The sequence below is a fragment of the Dromiciops gliroides genome, chromosome 2 (genome assembly GCF_019393635.1).
Source record: "Dromiciops gliroides isolate mDroGli1 chromosome 2, mDroGli1.pri, whole genome shotgun sequence".
Classification (NCBI taxonomy): domain Eukaryota; kingdom Metazoa; phylum Chordata; class Mammalia; order Microbiotheria; family Microbiotheriidae; genus Dromiciops; species Dromiciops gliroides.
In genome coordinates this window covers 73,935,247-73,960,129 of record NC_057862.1, presented here as the reverse complement: position 1 = coordinate 73,960,129, position 24,883 = coordinate 73,935,247, and the positions used below count along the sequence as shown (strand labels likewise).

The window sequence follows — 24,883 nt, the reverse complement described above, 5'->3', positions numbered from 1 at the left end:
CCTATGACAAGCAGGTCACAATAGTTGAATTTGAGGGTCATTATTTAAAATAATATTGTTGACAACAACAGCAAAAATAGAAACTGAATGCTGGATAATGATCCTTCTTAAGCTTGCCTCCAAAGAAGAGCTAGGAAATCAAACCTCCCTCCCTTCTTTGTACAAGTTGGGGACTCTGGGAATGGGAAACAGCATATATTGTCAGAATTGGTTAATGTGTTAGGTAGTGTTGCTGATCTGCCTTCTTTCCCGTCTCCCCCTCCCCCTTTTCTTTTTTATTCTTCGTTAGAAGAGTTGGCTCCCTGGGTGGAGGGTGCCACTACATTAGATTTTTAGACTTAAGAGTTAGGTGGCAGCTAGGTGGTGCAGTGGATAGAGCACCAGCCCTGGAGTCAGGAGTACCTGAGTTCAAATCTGGCCTCAGACACTTAACACTTACTAGCTGTGTGACCCTGGGAAAGTCACTTAACCCTAATTGCCTCACTAAAAAAAAAGTTAAAAGGAAGGCATTCTCATAAGTGAGAGAACCATGGAGGAAGTAGGGAGTGGCATTTCAATGTATAGAGTATGGAATACTCTATATACACAATCCCAAAATGCCATCTTCCAAATGCTCAATGCTTCAATGGCCATTTCAAGCCTCCTCTCCTCCATGAAGCCTTCCCTGACAATTTTCCCAAAACCCTCTGGAAAATTCCTGTCTCAACCCAGACTTTGTACTTCATTGTCCTCAGTTATTCCTATGTTGGTCTTTTCTTTCCTTAAAAGCAAGGGACTCTCATATATTTTATTTTGAATTAATACAGTGCTAGGCACAGAGAGGGCATTATTAAATCTAGTTTGCCTACAAGGGGGAGAGATGCATCCAGAAATGCACATAATATAAAAACAAAATATATCAATCAGTATTGTCTCCAGTCAGGCTTATAATTAAACCAAAATTGTTCAAAGAACATTCACATTTCCCCTCTGGATTTCATATAGGATTGTTCCAGGGGGGAAAAGGTTTTCCTAAGCATTTTCTTGCAAGACATTTAAGAAGTCTGACTCTTTCAAACTGGGAATAGCAATTAGATTTATGGCTTCCCTCTTATTGTTTTTCCTTTATCCTTGAAGAGGACCAATGACATCCCAAAGGTGCCTTGACCTACTCGTGAATTGGATTTAAGAGGGGAATTGGGAGGTTGTGTATTTGGATTCATCCAGCAGAGCTTTGTAATGAAGACTGACACAGCTTTCTTTTTTTCTTTCCTTTTTTCCCTTGGGGCAATAAGGGTTAAGTGACTTGCCCAGAGTCACACAGCTAGTAAGTGTCAAGAGTCTGAGGCTGCATTTGAACTCAGGTCCTCCTGAATCCAGGGCTGGAGGTTTATCTACTGCACCACCTAGCTGCTCCCTTGACACAACTTTCTAAGCTTTAATGGGATGAGTTAGAGTTGACAAGAGAGTGGGACAGTCATGATTCTAGTCCAATCCATGCCAATGGGCAAGAAGAGTCAACATACTGGGCTGAGAATCTAGAATACTGTGTTATGGTAGTCTGCCATTCTCCCAAATAAATCCAACTCAAAGAAATCTATCAAGTGATAAAAAAAAAATTCCATGGGAGTTTCAATTCAGGGGAGACATAGAAATGTAGAATTTGGAGTTTTAAAGGAATAGGCATCATCTTCTCAGACTTTGAGATGAAGAAACTGAAACCCAGAAAGGGTGATGCTGAAGGTCCCCCAGGCAGCACCCAGCAGAGCTGGTATTTTAACCCAGGGACTCAGATAGCAAACCTTTCCATTCAGCATGCTCCTTTTAGTATAAGGGGTATTCTCCCCCTGTTATTTATGAGGTGAGAGATTATGGGTGTGCAATATTGCATATATTGTCAGAATCTGGTGGGACATGAGTTAATTCTGCTCACTTCCCCCCCCCTTCTTACTTTTAAAATCTTTATCACAAGGGATGCCCAGGAGAAGGGGTATATTCAGAAGTAAAGGGGATGTAAAAACAACAGCTATCAATACATTAATTTAAAGCAGAGTTGGTGCTGAGGCTTCTATGTCTGGCTTCTCACTCAGGCCCAGTGGATAACAGAGAAGAGGCCTCCAGATGATTGGCCCAGCAAAGGGGAGATCCAGTTCACTGATTACCAAGTGCGCTATCGTCCTGAGCTGGACCTGACATTGAAGGGCATAACCTGTAACATTGGGAGTACTGAGAAGGTGAGCATAGCAGCTGCTGGGGAGGTGGCATGGGCTGGCAAAAGGAGCAGAGTTTTCATGTAACCAGAGGCAGAGGCCCAGGGGGATCTCTGGAATCCTTCACTCTCAGGCTGGGGGTGGGAGGTTGTACCACTCCCCTGCCCTTGTGGAACACAAGGAAGATGCTCTCACAGCCAGACTACAGAACATCAACAGGGCATGGACTGGAGAAAGAGCTGGGCATTTCTCTACTTGATCTTACTATATGCTTGGGCTCCTCCCACGGCTTCTTGATTTGTTCTCCTGCTTCCCTACTTGGTGGAAAGAATAACTAGGATGGGACAGCTGGAGCTTTGTTCCACAGTTGACCATTTCCAGGGTGCTGACAGCCCCTTCCTGGGGGTGATTCTTCATTTGCCTACCATGCTACTGACCTTTTTCTCTGCTGGTGCCTTTGTTCCCCTGCCTAGCTCTGCCCACCTCTACCATGTGCTTCTTCCCTAGGTGGCTACATTTTTAGCATTTGAGGTATCCCAAGCCATACTACCTCCCTCCCCCACCCTGCAGGTGGGCATCTGACCCCTATACTTACCCCCTGTCTTGGGTTAAATTTTTTCTCTGGGAACAACAGTATCAGTGGGGTCCCAAGAACAGTTTTAAGAAGAGAGTCCTTTGGAACAGAAAACAGGGAGGTGGAGTGCCCTATCTTATGGAGAGAAAAGGACAGTCCTAACATTGCTTGGCTTCTCTCTGGTGATGACAATAGAGTCCTTGGCTTAGTCATGGTCAAAGGTGAGGTGCAAAGGAGGGGACTTTACAAAGGGCCAAGAAGTGCTTCTCCCAGGACAGCATGGGAGCCACAGGCAAATGCAACTTTTTCTTGGAGGTAACAAGTACAAATAACTCAGACTATCTTTTACAGGTTGGCATAGTGGGCAGGACAGGGGCTGGGAAGTCATCCCTTACCAACTGCCTCTTCAGGATCTTAGAGGCTGCAGGAGGCCAGATCACAATCGATGGAATAGACATTGCCTCCATTGGGCTGCATGATCTCCGAAACAAACTAACCATCATCCCTCAGGTGAGTTCTGGAAGCTTTCCCCCTCCCTCCCCCTTTACCCACCTTGGGGACGTCCACAGGACTCTTGTTAAGTCTTCATTTCTTGGCTTACTCCCTGGTGCAGATGAAGGGACACTATCTGTAGGAGATGTCCTGACCACTTCCTAGGGCTCCCGCTCTTCCTGGTACTCATCCCTGGCATATTCGTAGCAAAGGACACAGCCCCATCCCTGGGCAGGACAAGGAGCCCCCCGGATTATGTCTGAAGCTTTCATGCTCTGCTTTGTGGAAAACCTGGAAAGCTTGGCCTTTGCAATCAGTTCTCAGCTTTCTAAACCAGTGACCAAATCACACTTGTGTGGCTGGTACAATGTATGCTCCCACAGGGCAGAGACTGATTGTCTTAGTTTTGTTTTGTTTGCTTTTCTTTGTATGCCTCAAATGCTTGTAGACCAACTGACTGACTGATTGTCTAGGAGCAAACAAATGAACAATATGCTTAGAATTTTTCTTCTTGCAACAACTTTATTTAATTCTGTGAGATTTAAAATTGGATATTAGATCATAAATCTCCCCTACTTAACCCTTCCCTTAATTCATCTCCCAGACTAGTAAATGGAAGAAGCTTCTGGTTTTCTAGATAGAGCCTTTATTGTATATAAGGTGTTGTTGATTAGAAGGATAGGAAAACAGAAATACAGTACAAATCGTCTTAAATCTAGGCTGTCTATATTCCTTATAAAAACTCACCAAACCGATTTAGGCCACCTTTGGAGTGAGTCAGACCGTCTGTGCCGCGCCGCCCGGAGTCCCGCCAAGCCGGCAAAAAAGGCTACTCCCCTTCTCTCCACCCCGGAAGTCAAAAAAAAACCCGGCAGGCAGTCTGACATGCGCAGCAGGCGCACTGTACCTGGCAGGCAGTCTGACATGCGCAGCAGGCGGACTGTACCCGGCAGGCAGTCTGACATGCGCAGCAGGCAGACTGTTCATCTCCTCCCCAAAAGGGTGGTCCTTGAAAAACTGGCGTCTTTCACTTATCCTAACCGACTGTTAAAAACTTTCATATTTTACCACATTTCCCCCCTTTGCTTCCTCAAGAAACGGAATGTTTCCTTGATGGAACAGTAAAAAGAATATAATAACTTTTGCTGACTAATAATATGCGAACAACAATACAGAAAAGGAAGAGAGGAAAGTTTTGTCCAGAGGGGCGATTTTTTTTTTCCTCATGAACCGACGCTTTGACATTAGTCTTGCAAAGGGAGAGCCTCTGCAGAGAGTACATGTTACAGATAGTATATAACAGAAAGGAGATAGTAAAAGCTAATAAAGCAAAACAGTTCATATAAAGTCTCTGAGTTCTCTTGTCTTCTTGAAGTGGTAAGATGTCATCAGGAGGAAACTGGATTCTGGTCTGGAAAACTGGATTCTGGACTCTGGTCTGGAAAGCTGGATTATCTTCTTTAACTGTTTGAATTGCTGTATTTTTAAAACCTTAGCATAGCATTGTCAATGATCAAATTAATAAATTCCATTACATTCCCTCCTTTATATGGTTAGACTTGTAATAGAGGGTTGAGGTAGTTATGCAATGTGTAACACTTTTTACCACCATGTGTCTGGATCAAAGCCAAATTTAGTATGTGTTCATGACACCTGAAAATGTTATGGAAAGGTTATCATACCATATCTCATGGTTCTGAGACAGCCAGTGATTGTGCTAGGCCACAGGTGAATTCAACTGAGTGAGATAAAAAGATAAATAAGTTCAGTTAAATTAGGTTAAATTAGGAGGGAGAGAGGATGAATACTGGACTGTGCCTAGTAATTGTGCTCTACATAGTCACCATCATAAGCAAACCATGGACTTACGTATACCTGTCTCTCCTTTTGTTGCACATATATTCTCTCCAGGGCCTGCGTCAGAGTTCACAGCAAGTTAGTCTCTGAAATGATAAGTTTCCATATTTCTGAAATCTCATTAATTTCACCAAAGACAATATGATGGTAAAAATGTGTGCTATGCTGCATAACTGAGAATATATTAGTGATATATACAATAATTCCAAACCATACCCAGAGTATAATGACATATAAATAATAAACGAATGTAAATAGCTGATTATATTAGACATTGTTACATAATCTTCTTTTAGACATTATTACATAATCTTCTTTTAGCAAGTAGACCACATCATCTTATACATGAATTCTCTGGTATAACAGTAGCAGATACTTAAAGTGGTGATTAATTCATCAAAAAGAAATAAGACTTCAATTAGCAAGATTCAATATTCAATGTTTTCAGTGAGGTATCAAGCAATTTCTGGTACTTTTTAGTTAAACAGAACAACATACAAGAGAAAGGAGAAAAATAAATAAATAAAACAAAACTCATTAGAACTCATGGTTCTCTCAAAAAGAAAGAGTAAATAAAAAAAAAGAAGAATTCTGGTAGCTTCTGAGGCCCGATAGCCTCACCCACAGCATATACTTAAAATGTCTTTGAATAATCACTTAGTTTACAAAATTTAGTTTTAAAGAAAAGCAAAAGAAACAAAAGTAAAAAAAAAAACCAAAGCAAAACCAAAAATAAAAAATAAAAAGCAAAAGATTCGCTAAGCACCCTTTTGTGCTCTTAAAGAACTTAAAGGTGCAGTCAATTCCAGGTCTTTTCAGTGCCTTTCAAAAGTCAAAACAAAAACAAAAAAAACCCAAAAATTAATAAAAAAAAAAATAGTTGAGGTAGGCCAGAAAACTAGGCCATGTACTTCAGTGCTTTTGCCTGTAGAAGGAAATGCTTGTTAAATTATAAGGTATTTAAGCTGCTAGAGTTTGGGGTATGCCACATTGTTTTAACTGGTTCCCCAATTCTCTGCATGCCAAAGTGGCAGGGGTTTCTGAATTGTCATTGATCTTTCTAATGCTGTCATAATGTTCTTTATGGTAGAAAATGTGGAGTTCTGTAGCATCAGTTTTGTCTGTGCCACTGATTTTCAATAAAGGCTGATTTAATTGATGAACCACAACATTCAGCTGATGCTGCTTAGCAAATGCTACAATTGTATCATTTCCTCCCCACTTTCCAAATTTCTTTAATTCATCAACATATTCTTCAAAAGGGGAGTCATTTACTATAAAAGACTCAAACTCTTGTCTATGGTTAATCATATAAGAAGCAGCTTCTTGTCTGTGTCTGAGATGATTTCTACAGTGACCTTCTAGCTGGTCTGCTAAAGCCCTAAAAAGGCAATTTCCGTCTCCTGATACTTTACGAAGACTGAGTCCCAAAGCATTTAACTGATCAGTGGGATTCTTAAATGGGAACTTCCTGTTTCCTCTGAACTTTCTTTGCTCTTTAACAGTTGCTATCGTTAGGGTTTTTACCTCTTTAGCGTCTACCTCAGGTCTATCTGAAATCTCTTCACCTATGAATGGTGCAGGCTTTATATGAGAGCAATGAATCCATGAGTCTTTTTCACCAATTTTAATGGCGGTAGGAGTTGTCAATAATACCTGAAAAGGTCCTTCCCAGGCAGGTTGAGTTCCACTGGTTCTCTGAAAATTCTTTACATATATTTTATCTCCTGGGTTGAAGTTATGCAATGAAAAGTCTAATGGTCCTGCCTGGACCACAGCTCCTGCCTCATGGAGTTCACGTAGCCTGGTCTGTAATTCCTGTATATAGGAAGCAACAGAAGTATCACCTCCCACCAGTGATGTATAAACTGGGGAAAAAGTTTTAGCTTGGATAGGAGGGTGACCAAAAAGCATTTCATAAGGAGATATATGAAGTTCTCCTCTTGGTCTACTTCGTAGATAGAATAATGCCAATGGTAGAACATCAGGCCATTTCAAATGGGTTTCAGTACATAATTTGCCAATCATACTCTTAAGCTCTTTATTCATACGTTCGACTTGGCCTGAACTTTGTGGATGGTAGGGCGTGTGGAATTTTGGAGTCACTCCCAAGAAAGAGTAGATTTGGGATAAAATCGAATCAGTGAAATGTGTGCCTTTGTCAGAATCGATGCGGGCTGGTGGGCCAAAACGAGGTACTATCTCTTTAAGAAGAATTTTGGCAACAAAGGCAGCTGTGGCTCGGGGGCTGGGAAAGGCCTCCACCCACCGAGTGAGCTGATCAACTATAACAAGGCAAAATTTATAATGTCCTGCTTTTGGCATAGTAATATAATCAATTTGTAAGTGCTCAAAAGGTGTATATGCTAGAGGACGCCCTCCATAAGCTTTGACCTTAAAAGCATACTGATTATAAGACTGACATGTGGAGCAGCCCGAGCAGATTCGAGATGCTGTATTAGTCACACCTGGTGCTATCCAGGTTCTCTTAATAGAGTCTACAATGCCTTGTGTACCAAAATGGCCTTTTCTGTGAACAGAGAGGCATACCTGGTGGTAGAATTTCCGGGGAAGAAATGGCTTACCTTCCGGAGACACCCAGATGCCATTGATCTGTTTCGCCTTAAATTTCTTTTTCCACTTTTCTACTTCAGAATCGTCATAGGTTAGGTTGGAAGGAATATCCTCAGAAGGTGAAAGGTTAAATACATGTTCAGGAGCTTCTAATGCAGCAAGCTTGGCTGCAGAATCGGCTCGTGCATTTCCCTTTGAAACAGGATCACTATTCCCTGTGTGGGCAGGGCAATGTACAACGGCTAGGGAAGAAGGCAGTTTTAGGGCATCTAAGAGGTCCTTGATAAGGTCCCCATTGGCAATAGCCTTGCCCGAGGATGTTAGAAAGCCTCGTTGACGCCAAATCATACCAATAAAGTGGCATATGCCAAAGCCATATTTCGAGTCAGTAAAAATGGTGGCACTCTTATCTTTAGCTATATTACAGGCCTGTGTAAGAGCCACAAGTTCAGCAGCCTGTGCACTAAAATGGGAAGGCAGAGAAGCTGCCCAGAGGGTGTCATAATCAGAAACTACAGCAGCTCCAGTAAAACGGGTTCCCTCTCTCATAAATGAGGAACCATCTGTATAGAGGACAAGATCAGGATTTTCTAAAGGTGTATCAAAAAGATCATCACGGGGTTTTTCAGCCATATCAACTAAAGAAGCACAGTCATGCAACGGTTCCCCCGAGAATGGTAAGTTAGGGAGTAGTGTTGCTGGATTAAGAACTGTGCAGCGTTTTAAAGTGATATTCTCATTACCTAACAGGGTTATTTCATACTTAGCCAGCCTTTGATCTGAAAAGGCTTGTGTCCTGTGACGTAGTAAGAGAGCCTCCACTTCGTGAGGGCATTGCACAGTTAGAGGGTTACCTAGGACCAAATCAGAGGCTTTTTCTACCAAAAGCGCTGTGGCCGCCACTGCTCTAAGGCAAGGTGGCGCTCCAGCCGCTACAGGGTCCAGCTGAATTGAATAGTAGGCTATAGGACGTTGGTTAGGCCCCAGTGACTGAGTCAGGACTCCAGAAGCCACCCCCCTTTGTTCATGCACAAAGAGAGTGAAAGGCTTACTATAATCTGGCAGTCCTAGGGCAGGTGCTGATAACAAGGCCCGTTTTAATTCTTTTATGGCTGAGAGATGCTGGGGATCCAACTGTAAACTGTCTGGAACAGAACTTTTTGTAAGAGCTATGAGGGGTTTAGTAATTTCACCAAAAGAGGGTATCCATTGTCTACAGTACCCAGCTGCTCCCAGAATGGCTCTCAACTGCCTCTTAGTAGTGGGGGCAGAGAGTTGTTGAATGGCCTGGACTCTCTTAGAAGAGACAGAGCGAGTTCCAGCAGCCAAAATAAATCCTAAATATTCTACCTGGGGCAAACACCATTGTACCTTTGTCTTGGAAACCTTGTGTCCTCTCTTGTGCAGCTCCAGCAGTAAGTGACGGCTATCTTCCTGACAAATTTCAGCATTAGGAGAGGCCAAAAGTAAGTCATCTACATATTGTACTAGTGTGGAGCCCTTAAAGGTAATAGAGGCCAGATCCTGCTGTAAAATTTGGGAAAATAATGTGGGACTGTCTACAAATCCCTGTGGGAGTCTAGTCCAGGTCCACTGTCTATTTTTCCAGGTAAAAGCAAATAAATATTGGAAGTCCTCATGTACTGGTATGGAGAAAAAGGCAGAGCAAAGGTCTACCACTGTGAAACATGTAGATTCATAGGGAATTGAGGAAATTATCATAGCCGGATTTGCGACTATAGAATGTCTAGGAATAACATAATTATTAATCGCTCTAAGATCTTGCACAAAGCGATAAACAGGTTTACCATCTGGCCCAGGCTTGGGTTTTTTAACTGGCAAAATGGGAGTATTGCATGGAGAGTGATGACATGGAATAATAATACCCTGGCTTTTCAAAGCCTCAATTATAGGGGTGATCCCTTCTATTGCTTCCCTAGACAATGGATACTGTGGAATGGAGGGGGGTGGTCCCCCCTTAACTTTAAAGGTAACAGGCATGGCAGACTTAAGGAGCCCCACCTCATTAGGGGATGAGGCCCATAAAGACTCAGGAATGTCAGAGGGGATTTTGGATACCTCCCCTGCTGTTCCTTGAGCTTCTGTAAGTAAAATTGGTAATAAATGAACAGTATCCTCTGGCAATTGTAAGGAGACAGCCCCATCTGGAGCACAAGATATGGTTGCTCTAAGCTTGCAAAGGAGATCACGACCTAATAAATTTACAGGGGCATCAGGCATGAGTAAAAATGAATGTTCCACTGTTAAGGGCCCCATAGATACCATGCGAGGATTCAATTTTGCCACTCTCTGGCTCTTTCCTGAGACTCCCACTACATTCAAAAATCCTACAGGTCTACACCCAGCATCTGGTTTGCTTACTAATACTGATTTAGAGGCTCCTGTGTCTAGCAGACAATCATAATAAGTCTCCCCCACTTTTAAGGTGACATGTGGTTCATTACTCTGGGGAGGTGAATGGACTGGCACAAGTGCATTCAAAAAATCTGGATCTGGGAATATATGGCTTTCATTATCTATGTTCCATTCCTCCCCAAGACACCATCATTCCTGTGTCCTCTTCTGAGGGGGGTCTTGGTTACCATTATTCTGGTACTGCCTTTCTTTATTCCTCCAAAAAGATCTATTTCTATTTTGATTTCGCCTGTAATTAGAATTAGAATTTCTTCTCCAAGTCCTACATTCTCTCAATTCATGCCCCTCCTTACGACAGTAACAACACACCTTAGTGTCCTTGTTCCGGTGTCCACATGGCTGACTAGGAATCGCTGGTGCCAGAATGCTCTGTTTAGGGTGATCTGGATCTTCCTCACGTGAGTCAAAGACATAATTTGCAAGTTCCTTAATTCTATCTACTGAGAGATTTCTCCAGTCTGGACATTGTTTCAGAAAGTATCTGCGTATTTCTGGCAGTGAATTATAAACAAATGTGTTGAGAATGATACAGGAATCTCTTAAATCTACTGGATCCAATCTGGTGTACTGTCTAGCGGCCTCACAAAGTCTATCATAAAATCTGCTTGGTCTTTCATTAGCCTCCTGAGGTAGGCTTAAAAATTTCTGCCAGTTTTCCGGTTTTCTAGAGCAAGATTCCATTCCCTTCAGAAGTGTTTCTCTAGCATCTTTTAATCTTTGGAAATCCCTATCATCATTATAATTCCACTCTGGATCCTTTAGAGGCCATTCCACATCGGCCTTACCTTTCGCAACAAGGGCATTTCCTGCTGAGATAATATCTGTAATCTCAGTTGGGGACAGTAAAGTTTCCAAAAGGCAAGTAACATCAGCCCAACTGGGTTGATATGCATTAAATATAGTCCTTAACTGTGAAATTACAGTGTTTGGATTTTTCTCAAAACTAGGGATGATTGATTTCCATGCGCTCAAGTCACTTGGTCTAAAGGGGCTATATTTTCTGACTTGAATTGGCACTCCCTTCTTACTATGTTCTATAGCTTCCTGCAGAGGGAGTAGTTTCTGCTGATCTGATTCTGAACTTGGATCATCTCTAGTAGAAACAGCCATTTTGAGGTCTCTCTCCATATGTGAGAGTTTCCCCCACATCATAACAATGATAATAACAAAAACAATGATAATAACAAAAACAAAAAAAAAACAACAAAAAAAAATAAAATCCTTAGTCGTATGAACTATGGATGTGGTATTAAAAGGTATTTCAATTGCAGGCATAAAATTTCTACTTATATTAAACGTATTTTCCCAAAGATTCTCACGTATACTATTATACAAAAACTTTTTGCTGCCTGAATGAGGAAAAAACCAATAATGTTATGAAGGACCATTGAATAAACTATTCCTCTAAGTCGGGATGTTATGCTGTCCCAATACATTCCGATGAGAAAAATCAAAGGGATGGTAGAATATTCGAGCATCTTGCCCTTTAAACTGGGCTGGCTTTTCTGTTTAAAGCAAGACTTTTAGAGGCTTAAAGTCTTTAAGGGAGATTAGACAAAGGGAAAGTCCGCGGGGGGGGGGGGGGGGTATTTGGAAAATCCACCGAATTAGCCGGCTTATGGCCAAACTAGGGAGGGTGGGAGGGTCCTTAAGGTCCCTTCGGGGTCGCCAAACTGTGAGATTTAAAATTGGATATTAGATCATAAATCTCCCCTACTTAACCCTTCCCTTAATTCATCTCCCAGACTAGTAAATGGAAGAAGCTTCTGGTTTTCTAGATAGAGCCTTTATTGTATATAAGGTGTTGTTGATTAGAAGGATAGGAAAACAGAAATACAGTACAAATCGTCTTAAATCTAGGCTGTCTATATTCCTTATAAAAACTCACCAAACCGATTTAGGCCACCTTTGGAGTGAGTCAGACCGTCTGTGCCGCGCCGCCCGGAGTCCCGCCAAGCCGGCAAAAAAGGCTACTCCCCTTCTCTCCACCCCGGAAGTCAAAAAAAAACCCGGCAGGCAGTCTGACATGCGCAGCAGGCGCACTGTACCTGGCAGGCAGTCTGACATGCGCAGCAGGCGGACTGTACCCGGCAGGCAGTCTGACATGCGCAGCAGGCAGACTGTTCATCTCCTCCCCAAAAGGGTGGTCCTTGAAAAACTGGCGTCTTTCACTTATCCTAACCGACTGTTAAAAACTTTCATATTTTACCACAATTCCCTGAAACGGCAACAAAAAAGACATTGGTGGAGTACTGGACATTGGTGGAGTACTATGAATGAAGGGGGTGGTCGGTAGTGAGTTAATGAAGTCCTTCTTTCAACAAATATTAATTGAACACCTTTTATGAACAAGATGCTGTTCTGGCATTTGGCTATTTACATTTTCATCTTTTCTCTTAAACAATTCCTTCTTTTTTTCCTTTTTCTTCTTTTTCTTTTTTTGGTTGGGCAATGGGGGTTAAGTGACTCGCCCAGGGTCACACAGCTAGTAAGTGTTGGAAAGAATTGTTATTTGAGGTTTTTATGCCTCAGCGTGCACTGGCCTGGGGCTCCACAAACCACACGGTGCTCTGCCCACTGGTTGTAGCCCTTGCCAGGGCTCTGGCACCTTATGTCATCACCACTCGCCGACGCCTACATGGGCCTGGCAAAATTATAATGATTGGAAGCCTAGTGAGGGCAGTCATGTGTCTGTCAGAGCGGCCATCCCATTGGCTGGGGCTGTCTGGGGTGTTTCTAGGTTTGGGGGAGGAGATACAGGAACATTGGGGCCTGTGATCAAAGTACCATTTCTCCCCATTCCTTTGACTAATTCACCACTAGGAGGGGAGGCAGCAACTGAAGATATGAAGTGTGGGTTGTTCCTCTAGAAACATCAGCTGCTATGAAGCCTTACATCCTTTGCTTACCATTTCCCTTGCCACCATGTGGAGGTTAGCAAGAACCTTCCAGTGAGCCCTGGATGCCCCAGATGGAGCAATGACCACAATTGTCCCTATGTGAAGGCTGACGCAATCTTCTAGAGCTGGAGTTTTTAACCTGATTCTGCCACCTATTCTGTGAGCTTCAGTTTCTTGCCATCAGCACAGGATAGAGAGAAGTATCATATTGGATACTTATTTTATAGGGTTCTTGTGAGGGCCAAATGAAATAATACATGGGAGGCATGTTAGTTTTTAATTTAATTTTTTTTAATTAGCAAGAATGTCTTTCTCTCCCTCCCACCTCCTCCATACACCCTGGAAAAATGAAAAACAAAACCCTTGGAACAAATATGCATAATCAAACAAACTAATTTCCATTTTGGCTATGTCCAAAAATATGTGACTCATTCTGTATATAAAATTAAAATTCATCCTCTGATATTTATCAGCTATGGGATCCTGGGGAAGTCACTCAATCCTTGTTTGTCTCAGTTTCTTAAACTGTAAAATGGGGATAATAATAGCACCTACCTCCTAGCATTATTGTGAGCATCAGATGAGATATTTGTAAAGCACGTAACTCAGTGTCTGGTATATAAATGCTGGCTTCCTTCTCCCTTCCTTCCTTCCTTCCTTCCTTCCTTCCTTCCTTCCTTCCTTCCTTCCTTCCTTCCTTCCTTCCTTCCTTCCTTCCTTCCTCCTTCCTTCTTTTCTCCTTCCTTCCTTCTTTCCTTCCTATTTAGTCTACCACCTCTTTGTCAGGGGATGGGTTGCATTCTTCATCATTGGTCCTCTGGAATCATGACTGGTCATTGTATTGCTCAGAGCTCATCTTTTGAAGTTGTTTGTTTTTACAATATTATTACAGTCCATACTATTCTCCTGGTTTTGCTCAATTTACTCCACATCAGTTCGAACAAGTTTCCCCATGGTTTCTCTGAAACTGTCCATTACATTATTCTGATGGCACAATAGTATTCCATTACATTCACGAACCATAATTTGTATAGCCTTTCCTCAATTGATGGGCATGCCATTAGTTTCCAGTTCTTTGCTATTACAAGAAGAGTTGCTATCTATATTTTCATATGGTGGGTCCTTTCCTTATTTTCTTGATCTCTTTGTGGAATAGGCCTAGTGACATCGATAGGTAATGCAGGTTAGTAACTTTGGTGGCAGAGTTCCAAAGAACTTTTTCAGAATGGCTGGATTGATTTTACAGCTCTACCAACTCTGCATTTACATGCCTATTTTTCTACTACTCCTCTAATATTTGTCATTTTCCTTCTTTTCTAAAAAAACCAACTTTGTCAATCTGAGGAATGTGAGATGGAAACTCAGAGTTTCTTTAATTTTCATTTTCCTAATTATTAGTGATTTGGAGCAATTTTTCATATAACTATTTGGATTTTTTTTCCTGAAGAAATACCTTTTCCTATCCTTCCAGAGTTTGGTCAATTGTCAAGTGGCTCTTATTCTTATTTTTTTTAATTAGTTCCTTATATATCTTGGAATGCAAAGCAATTTGCAAACTATATAAATCACTAATAGTCTACGACCCTATGTGCTCTGTTTTTATTGAGGGTAGCAAAAACAAAAAACAAAAAATCATAGCTATGACAGTAAACCACCAGTAGGTGGCAGTAACTCAATACTTTGGTATTTCTTTAGCTCTTCTGTAGAATTTGCAAAGGAGAGTAATCTTTTTTAGAATTCCCAACCTCAACATGATCTTTTCCATGACCCAACCTGGGAATATTTTCCCCACTTGATAAAAGGTTAAAGAAGAGGCATTTTCTAATCAGTGAACCACATAATCTCATAACTGGAAGAGACCTCAGAGGACACCTGGTCCAGTCATTATCAACCTTTTTGATCTAAGGATCCCTTAACACTTTATGAAGACCCCCACAAAGCTTTGGTCTATGCGCATTATAACTATTGATATTTACCATGTTAAAAATTAAAGCTGATAAAAATTTTAAATAATTTTTTCATTAAAAATAACAAACCCATTATATTCATATAAATACCTTTTTTATGAAAAATAACTTTTCTAAAACAAAAAAATTTAGTGAGAGGAATTTTTGTAAATCTCTTTAATGCCTGTTTTTTAAAATTTGTTTTGTTTTGTTTTTGCTGGGCAATTGGGGTTAAGTGACTTGCCCAGGGTCACACAGCTAGCAAGTGTCAAGTGTCTGAAGCAGGATTTGAACTCAGGTCCTTCTGAATCCAGGGCCGTGCTCTATCCACTGCTCCACCTAGCTGCCCCAATGCCTGTTTTAATAGAAGACTAAACTAAACATTCTATATTTTGCATTATGTTGTTTTAGTTGAAGCATTTGAAGAAAATCTGGTCTCAAACAAATATGTTCGTTGGAAAAGGGATCCAGATATTTTTGTTTTTTGTTTTTGTTTTCGCTAGGCAATTGGGGTTAAGTGACTTGCCCAGGGTCACACAGCTAGTAAGTGTTAAGTGTCTGAGGTCAGATTTGAACTCAGGTCCTCCTGACTCCAGGGCCAGTGCTCTATCCACTGCCCCACCTAGCTGCCCCCAGGGATCCAGATCTTAAAAGGCAAATTATATGGGGGCGGCTAGGTGGCACAGTGGATAAAGCAGTGGCCCTGGAGTCAGGAGGACCTGAGTTCAAATCCGGCCTCAGACACTTGACACTTACTAGTTGTGTGTGACCCTGGGCAAGTCACTTAAATCCCATTGCTCCACAAAAACAAACAAACAAAAAAAAGGCAAATTACATCTTTGTAGTATTATGAAAATAGTTTTGAGGGTTTGGGGCCTGGGATCTGCAGACCATACTTTGAGAATTGCTTATCTAGTGTAACTCTATATATCAACAATGAACCCACTAATTCAGGTCATACCTGTCTGAGGCAGGATTCTCACTCAGGTCTCCCTGCCTCTTAAGTCCAGCAGTCTGCCATTAGACATCATGTCCCCACTAAGTCTACCTTCTCCAGACAGAATATCTCCACAAGCAGCCAATCAAACAATGAATAAGCATTGTTTAAGCATCTGCTATGTGCTAGGCATTGGCAATACAAAAATGGAAGTTCCTGCCATCAAGGAGTGTGTGTTCTATCAAGGAAGCCAAAATGTATATAAAATATATATATGAAACAAATTCAAAATAATTTTTTAGGGGGAGAAGGCACCAGCAACTGGGGACCTCAGGAAAGACTTCATGTGGAAAATGTTACTTGATCAGATTTTTATAGGAAAGGGTAGATCCCGAAGGGAAGAAGGGAAGTGAGAAGGGCATTGTAGACATGGGAGACAGCCCTTGTGTTTGTGTGTGAGTGTGAGTGTGAGTGTGAGTGTGTGTGTGTGTGTGTGTGTGTGTGTGTGTATGAGAGAGAGAGAATGAGAGAGACCACACTAACACACTTCCCAGGAATTTTCCTAAGGATCAAATGAAATATTTGTAAAAGTGCTTAGCACAGTGCCAAGTACATAGTAGGTGTTTAATAAATGCTTTCCCCCTTCCCCTGTAGATTCAATAATGGCTTAGTTTTACTTTCCGGGCTCAAGAAAAATAAATCCAACTCTGACCACCGCTAATCCTATGCTCCATTTTTTTCTTTTTGGGGTCTCTTTCAGGAGATGATTGGTGGATTCTTTCAATGATGATTTTATCCTCTGATTCTATAATATCAGGGCAGTTCTCCTTGATAATTTCCTGGAATATGGTATCTAGATTTTTTTTCTGATCATGGCTTTCAGGGAGTCCAATAATTCTCAAATTGTCTCTCCTGGATCTATTTTCCAGGTCAGTTGTCTTTCCAATAAGGTACTTCACATTTTCTTCTATTTTTTCATTCTTCTGATTTTGTTTGACTGATTCCTGGTGTCTCATGGAATTATTAGCTTCCAACTGTCCAATTCGAATTTTTAAGGCATTGTTTTCTTCAGTGAGATTGTGTACTTCCTTTTCCATTTGGCCAAATGATTTTTTTTTAATTTTATATTTTTTGTGGGGCAATGAAGGTTACGTGACTTGCCCAAGGTCACACAGCTAGTAAGTGTCAAGTGTCTGAGGCTGGATTTGAACTCAGGTCCTCCTGACTTCAGGTCAAGTGCTCTATCCACTGCACCACCTAGCTGCCCCTGCGCTCCCCTTTTGCCCGAGTGAGACAGATATTTCCTGAAGTCTACTAAATTATCTCAGGTTGGAAGATTGTGTCTGTCTTTTTGTAGGTTCTGTAGTTTCAGAATTCATTTGGAGGCTTGATTTAATGTTCTTTTTGAGGGAACTGAAGGAGAGCTCAGGCAACTTGCTGGCTTCTCTCTACCATCTTGGCTCCACCTCCTAATCCTATACTCCAAACACCAGCCTATCTTTGGCTAAAAAGTTGGTGCTCTTAATAAAAGACTGTGTTTGTCAGGGGTAGACCCCATAAGTTAAAAGAAATAAAGTTTCAACTATCTGTGCTTCTCCTTTCAGAATAAAACTTCTAGGAAAAATTCCCTTGGGAGGCCACCAGGCTTAGTGGATGAAATACAATACTAAGTTTTAAAATGCATTGTAATTGAACCAGTTTTATCATTTGCCCACTGAATGACTCTACCTCTGTGACCACCCCTGCTTTCTGAAGTGCCCTCAGAGATTTCCAGAAATCACTAGCACCAATGTGGGGATTGTTGGAGGGGTGTTCCTGCCTACCAGCTTCCCAATATCTCCTTCTGCCCCTTGGTTTCTGCAGGATCCCATCCTGTTCTCTGGAAGCCTGAGAATGAATTTGGATCCTTTCAACAAATACTCTGATGAAGAGATCTGGAAGGCTCTGGAATTGGCTCACCTGAAGCCCTATGTGGAAGGCTTGCCTCAGGGTCTGACCTATGAAGTGAGTGAGGCTGGTGACAACTTCAGGTAAGTTCCCAAACCCAGATCAGCTTCCTCTTAAGGCAGCCATTAGACCAAAGGATGGAAGGAACATTTTCCTCCCCGTCATGCTCCTTGTGAGACTGATGTTGTGTAACTTATGTTACCTTGTTGGGCACCATGTTGATAAAGTATCTTAAAATCCTCAGCTTGAAAGAGGGCCATCCTAGGCCTAGGACTTTTGTCTGAAAGAGGGGAATCAGGCTTAAGAACAAGATACTCTATAGGCATTGTCTTATTCTAGAGTGAGGGGAGGCATAATCCTGGCCTCTTTGCCCAATTGGGGGTCATCTATGACTTTTCCCCTGAAGTCTAAGTCATACAGGCCATTTCTACAGAATATTGTAGAGTAGAAAGGAAAGTGGAAAGTCAGCACCTCCCCTTCCTGGGCCTTAGTTTACTCATTTTTAAAGTGAAGATGTTGCAAAAATGACTAATGAGCTCTTTCTAGTGTTAACGTTCTAAGAAAAGCTGTTTTGGGGGGTTTAAAAAAAACTCCTTTTATGGAAGGAGCATGATGCTAATAAAGGAAGATGCTATGAATGGGATCTGGTCTTGGCTCTGTTCTAAGCAGACTGATATCCCTGAACAGCCTGTTTGATGTCCTTCCAGTTATCACCTTTGTGTGGGCAGCTAGGTGGCACAGGGGAGAGATCACTGGACCTTGTGTCAGGGAGACCCAAGTTCAAATCTGATCTCACACTCTCATTAGATGGCAGAGGCTTTCTCAGCCTTAGTTTCCTCATCTGTAAAAAAGGAGTAGTAACACCTACCTCATAGGGCTGTTGTGAAGATTACATGAGATAATTTACCTAGAATGCTTCAAAAGCCTCCCAGGGCCAATTGTTATTGTTCTTATTACCCTGCTGTGGAGAATCACAGAAAGGACACGGGTGGCAGTAAAACTGCAGTATTAACGACTATTTCTAGTGTTGTTTCTTTAGGGTATTAGTCAAGAATTAGAACAATAGTATAGTTTAAATCCCAGTACAGTACAATAAACTCCAGGGACTCTACATTTTTTTGTTGTTGTGCACAGTTTTGTTATCAAATTTTATTCCTATAAGTGAGTCATTGTCGGGGGCTTAGAAATCATTTTGTCATGTTGGGATTTTTTTGATTTTTGGTTGGTAGTTGAGGTTATAAAGAAAGAAAAGGCATAAAAAGGCCCTTCTCTTCCTGCATGCCTATGGAAGGACTGAAAACTCCCAGGCATTGTGTCTCTCTAGGGCTGTCCCCCGAAATTAGCTGAACCCCCTGGGACATCATGGACTCAAACTCCTGATGACCAGGGTGGATCTCTGAGATCCATTTCTGCCAGCACATTGCCCTCTGGGAGGCAGGAGAGTAGGATTTCACTTATCTGCCCCCCGATGCTGGCAGGAAACCTTGTTGGGGCCGTCTGATGCCATGGCTGAGGTTGGTGCGGTTTCAGATGGAGCCACAAGGAGGTACAAGCATCATTCCACAGCAGCCTGCAGTTGTCACCTTCTGCGGGTCAGTTGTTGGGAAGTCACCCTGGAGTGCTCCAAAACTCTTTCCTTAAAACCAAAAGGACAAATGGCAGCCAGGAAACGTTGAAATTTAGGCTGCCTGGCTCAAATTCCAACTCTTGATGTGTCTGCTCAACAGCAGGGCTTAGCTCTTGCCTACCTTTCATTGACTCAGCATGGAGCCTGATTCTTCCCAGCACACACAGAAAATAATTCCAGGGACAGTGTGGGGGGAAATCAGCACACAATGGACCAATGACTTGGGAGAAACCCTAAGTTCCTCCAAAGATCATTTCCAAGGGGGTATATCAGATTTTCCCTCTACCCCAGAACCAGGTAAAATGCCCCTGGAATCCTTTTGGAAAGCTCAAACTCAGCCTCAAAAGCTGGAGAAGTCTGCAGTTATCTTGCCTCACCTTGATTCTTTTAGTGATTAGGGCAGTTTCATACTTCATTGTTCAGAGTCATTCTCTTGATTCTATTTACTTGCAACCCTAAGGTGTTCTAGGGCATCTAAGCATCCTTCATATTCATTGTGCTATCCGACAGTGGGAATCTAGACTGACTTCTTGCTGTAAGTGGGGCCATGGGGACTTCCATGTCTTTTATGACCTTCCCCTGGATCTTCTGTCTGAAAGAGGGGAATCAGGATTAAGAACAAGATCCCTGATAGGCATTGTCTTATTCTGGAGTGAGGGGAGGCATAATCCTGGCCTCTTTGCCCAATTGGGGGTCGTCTATGACATTTCCCATGAAGTGTAAGTCATACTGGCCATTTCTACACAATATTAACTCTTATTTCTGCAGCTCTTTGAGGTTTGCCAAATAGCTTCCTTACCGTCCCATCAGGAAAGGCATGTGATTAGAGGGTGCTGGATGCCCTGGTGGATAGAGAGCTTGCTGGAGTTGTATCACTCTGGGCAAGTCATGTAACATTAGCTCTTAGCCTCAGTTTGTTCATCTGTAAAATGAAGATAATGAAAGCATCCACCTTGAAGGGTTGTTGTGATGGTCGAGTAAAATGAGATCATATATTTGAAGAACTATCTACATGGTAGTTATGATGATTACTGTCGTATCAACGAGGAAGGTGAGGCTAGAGAGTTTAGATGCCTCAGCCTTGGTCACCCAGCTAGCAAGGGCTAGAACTAGGATTCAGTCTAGCCAGCCCTTTACCACACTGTGCTGCTAAAGATTTCCATTTTTCAACCATACTCACTGTGTAGGCAACCCCTTTCTTAGAAGACGACTGAGAGCACAATAGCTACCCCTGGCCTACTGCTAAAGCCCCTGATTATGGGGTGGCAGCATGCCAGTCCCAGGGCAATTTCCTTCTGGGGCCAGGGGAATCCCTGCTACATGTCAGGACAAATTATCAAGGACCAGACTAGGGTGATTTCCACCTATTAGTAGCCTGCTTCCAGATGCAAAACATTTAGTTGCCTTTGATCCTAATTTTGCGGAAGATGTTTCAGCCAGAGATCAAATTAATAGCTAATGTTTACATGGTACTCTGAGGTTTGCCAGTCATTTTATAAGCTCCAATCTATGGCACAAAGGTTTCTGTTCCACTTAGCTCTAGCTCCTGAACTGAGGCCCCCTGAGGACACCAGGTCTGAAAACAGTGCTGTGAATCTTGTTCTGGCTTTTGCTGGAATAAGAGTGATCGATCCTGATATCCTTGCCCTTCAAAGCTGACAGACATTAAAATACCACCAAGGCCTCAGTCACTTCCTCTGATTTGAGATCTGGTGCAGGTGCTGACCCTTTAAATCACTTTCTTAGAAGGGTGCAATATGAGCTCCCTGGCCACGCCCATTTTCTCAGCTCTACCAACAGCCTCCTATGTGTGCCACTGACCAGAAAATCCTGAGACACACTGGGTCATCTGGCACGACTTGTCCATTGAAAGGGTTTTCTTTTATGTAATAATGTAGAATTCTAATCTATTAACCCTCTTATTTAAGGTTCCTCAACATCAACATGAGAGAGCAATGAGCACATTCCTTAACTGCTCCACTCCCCTCCCATAGATGGTTAATCAGGAGTTTCTGCCTTGTGTATAGGCTCTTCATAAATCAAAGTCTATCTGCACTTCACAAGCCTATGCGAATCAGAAGTCAGACTCATCCAACATGGTCATCTCTAGTCAAGGCAGGTCTTTAAACAGATAGCAGCTTTGAGGCCAAAAGTACACATAAAAATGAATGAGTGCTAACACTGTTCAGAAATTGTGAAATATTTAGACGATGGTGTCCCCCCTTCCTCCCTGCCCCCCACACCAATGCTACAAGTCAAAGACAGTACCACAATGGGACAGTAGTTTCTGTTGTAATGGAATTTCACCATACTGCTAGTACCAAATATCCACCATTTTTCTTCCACACTATCTGTGTAGCTGCTTAAGGGGCAGTAAATAGTTCAGCAAGGTCCTGATTAGTGCCAATAATGAATCCTCTGAAGTGGTAGCATTCTTTGAATTCACACTTATTTCCACTGGGCTGGAACCAATTACCTTGTTTTACGTAATTATAATTTTGAATATTGTGAATTCAAATACACTTGACCCATCCACTTTGAGGGGACTTCATTATGTGCACTAATTGGAATCGAGTTGGGAATTTGAGTCCATCAATTTAGAAATGAGTTGGACCAAGAATGCTGGCCTCTCCCCAGCGTCCAAGACAACAGGTCCACTTGGTCTGAGTGCTCACTCTTGGTTTGTTATGTTGATGACAGTGTAGGGCAGAGACAGCTTCTGTGCCTGGGCCGTGCTCTGCTTCGGAAATCAAAGATTCTCATCATGGATGAGGCCACAGCTGCTGTAGATCTTGAAACAGATAACCTAATCCAGGCCACAATCCGGAAAGAGTTCTCTAATTGTACAGTCATCACCATCGCCCATCGCCTCCACACAATTATGGATAGTGACAGGTGAGTTCTGGGTGTTAAACTGAGAGCATGAGATGGGAGAATGCACGTCAGAGGGAACAGAACTAGACAAGCATCTTCTAGAAAATCCACAGATGGGAAATCTATCCCTTAGCAGAGTATCATCATACTATGCAAACTGCCAGGAATAGCCTTTCCAAGGAACAGTCTAGAAACTGGGGCTGGGGTGAGGGTTTGGGAGGAAATGGTAGTTGTAGAAGAAGGGCTCATCATTCTGGGGGAAAGGGATTGTGGGTGTTCCTTTGGCTCTAATAGTTTAGGCTTACTTTTTAACTCCTGAGACTCAATGCTTCCTTTCTGTCTTGGTTCCAGGGTTATGGTATTGGATAGAGGGGAGATTGTAGAATATGACAGCCCTGATAAACTCCTGCAGAGGTCTGGTCCTTTTTACTTCATGGCCAAGGATGCTGGCATTGAAGGTTCCAACACATCACTTTAGTGATGTACAAGTTATGTGAGGCTACACAAAGGCTGATGTAAATAAACAAGACTGTACAAAGGACATTGGCTTCTGAGCTGGACCACCTGGATCTTCACCATCATTGAGCTGTCCCCCAGAGCCAAGGCAGCAAAATCCATACATTTGGCCCTGGCCCTTCTATGTTGGTTTTGTGAAAATTCCCACAATATACAGAAGGGATTAGAAGTGATGGAGGATTGATACCTTGGGTGGCACCTGCTCTAGAATGCTGAACAACACCTTGAGCACAGTACCTAGCAGGTAGTAGGTACTTAATAAATGCCTGTTAATTAAGGGAGTGTTGGCCTCCCATTTTATGAATGTTAAGGAGTTTGAATGTCCATTTGTCACCTATTGGTGCAGGATGGGCCTCTGATCCAATTCATTGCCTTACAAAAAGGCAGATGATGGCTGTATATGTATAATTGCTATCTTATTGCTTGCATTCCCAATGGTTGGGAAAGGGGTGGCAGGGACGGGGAGAATTTTGAGTCCCAAATTTTAAAAAACAAATGTAAAAATTTCTTAAATGTAATTGGGAAAATTTAATGAAATAAATAAAAAATATTTTTTTAAAAAAAGAGGCAGATGCTTTTTCTTCCCTATGTCCACGGCATAGAGCAAGTGAAAGGGCAAAAATAGAAACATTTGGCTCCTTATTCCCAATGGGTTTAGTTAAGGAGGGCTGCAGCCACAGGTAGCCCCTTTAGTGTCCCAACTGACCATAATCAAGAAGTCTGTCACCTGCAGCCACCAGCTACAGCCACCATGGACATACATCTCTTTGGTCAGTGTCTTCACATCTATGAGCTGGCCGAGCTGAATGTGACATTATACTCCTCTGTGTGCCATCTACTCCCCAACAAAATGATAAGGAGCCAAACCTGGGAGGTTCAGAAAGATCAGACACCCTCATCCCACTTAAAATGTATGGGTGGGTACAGCCTGTGTAAAAAGCTATGGACCTTGAAGCCCTCAGAGGAAAATAAGAGGCAGTCTATCTTAAAGAGAGACTAGAACAGGGGCAGCTAGGTGGTGCAGTGGATAGAGCACCAGCCCTGGATTTAGGAGGACCTGAGTTCAAATCTGGCCTCAGACACTTAACACTTACTAGCTGTGTGACCCTGGGCAAGTCACTTAACTCCAATTTCCTCACCAAAAGGGAGAGAGAGAGAGAGACTAGAACAAAAATAATAACTAGAATAATGTAAAAGAGATTTCAAAATGTAAATTTATCAGATGCCAAATGCAAAAAATGCTTTCTTGAGGCTTACTATTGTCATTGTTTCTATCTCAAATTCTTAATAATATCATGCCAATTACTGTCACCAGAATTTGGGGGAATTAAGTAGTGACTAACCTCAAAAAGCAGTTTACCAGTAAAAAATATCTAAGTAATTACATTTCAATCCCCTCTTCATACTCTTTTGAAAATCCCTTCTGTATATTGTGGGAATTTTCACAAAAGAGCTCAAACTTTGTAGTATTGACAGTTCCCTGACATAAAGCTTGGATATCTTTTGACCATACCATACATCAATTTTTGCTGCAATAAAGATGAATTTTGATGTGCACTTTTGGGGATGGCATCTCCCATTCTGTTAAGTGTAAGGAAACACAGGATCCTGAGGAAAGCATTCTTTTATTTTAAAATAAAATTCCCACCATTTCTACCAGTACTTTTATTGGTTGTCTCTATTTTCCTCTTTTCCTAACCTCTATGACTCTTGCACATGTCCCCTGTCCCCCTGCCTCCCCTCAAAAGAAGCCAGCAGAGGGTAAAAAGCACCTTCCTCACACAACCACCCTGGGAAGGAGAAGGGTGCAGAGAAAACAGTCTTGGAGTCCTGCCTTTTGGCATGAGCTCTGGCCTCAGCTGCCTGAACAATGAAGATACATGTCAACTTTAAAGTGAGCCACAGATACCTTCCCCCTTCCCAGCAGTGGTCCCTGATGGAGAGACAGAGTTGTGGTGTCTGGAGCCACCTTGGAAGACAGAACATCCTTTCAGCAAGCACAATACTGACCTGC

At 42.2% G+C, this 24,883-nt stretch overlaps 1 protein-coding gene across 1 annotated transcript in view; it reads left to right on the top strand.

Annotated features, from left to right (window-relative positions):
• ABCC2 (ATP binding cassette subfamily C member 2) overlaps nucleotides 1–24,528 on the top strand; it is a 77,099-nt gene extending 52,571 nt beyond the window's left edge. The window contains exons 28-32 of the mRNA XM_043985763.1: nucleotides 2,070–2,213; nucleotides 3,115–3,273; nucleotides 17,769–17,935; nucleotides 22,180–22,374; nucleotides 22,705–24,528. Of these exons, the coding sequence (XP_043841698.1) occupies nucleotides 2,070–2,213; nucleotides 3,115–3,273; nucleotides 17,769–17,935; nucleotides 22,180–22,374; nucleotides 22,705–22,831 (792 nt within the window). The 3' untranslated portion in view covers nucleotides 22,832–24,528. The remainder of the gene's footprint in view (nucleotides 1–2,069; nucleotides 2,214–3,114; nucleotides 3,274–17,768; nucleotides 17,936–22,179; nucleotides 22,375–22,704) is intronic.
• The last annotated feature ends 355 nt before the right edge of the window (nucleotides 24,529–24,883 follow it).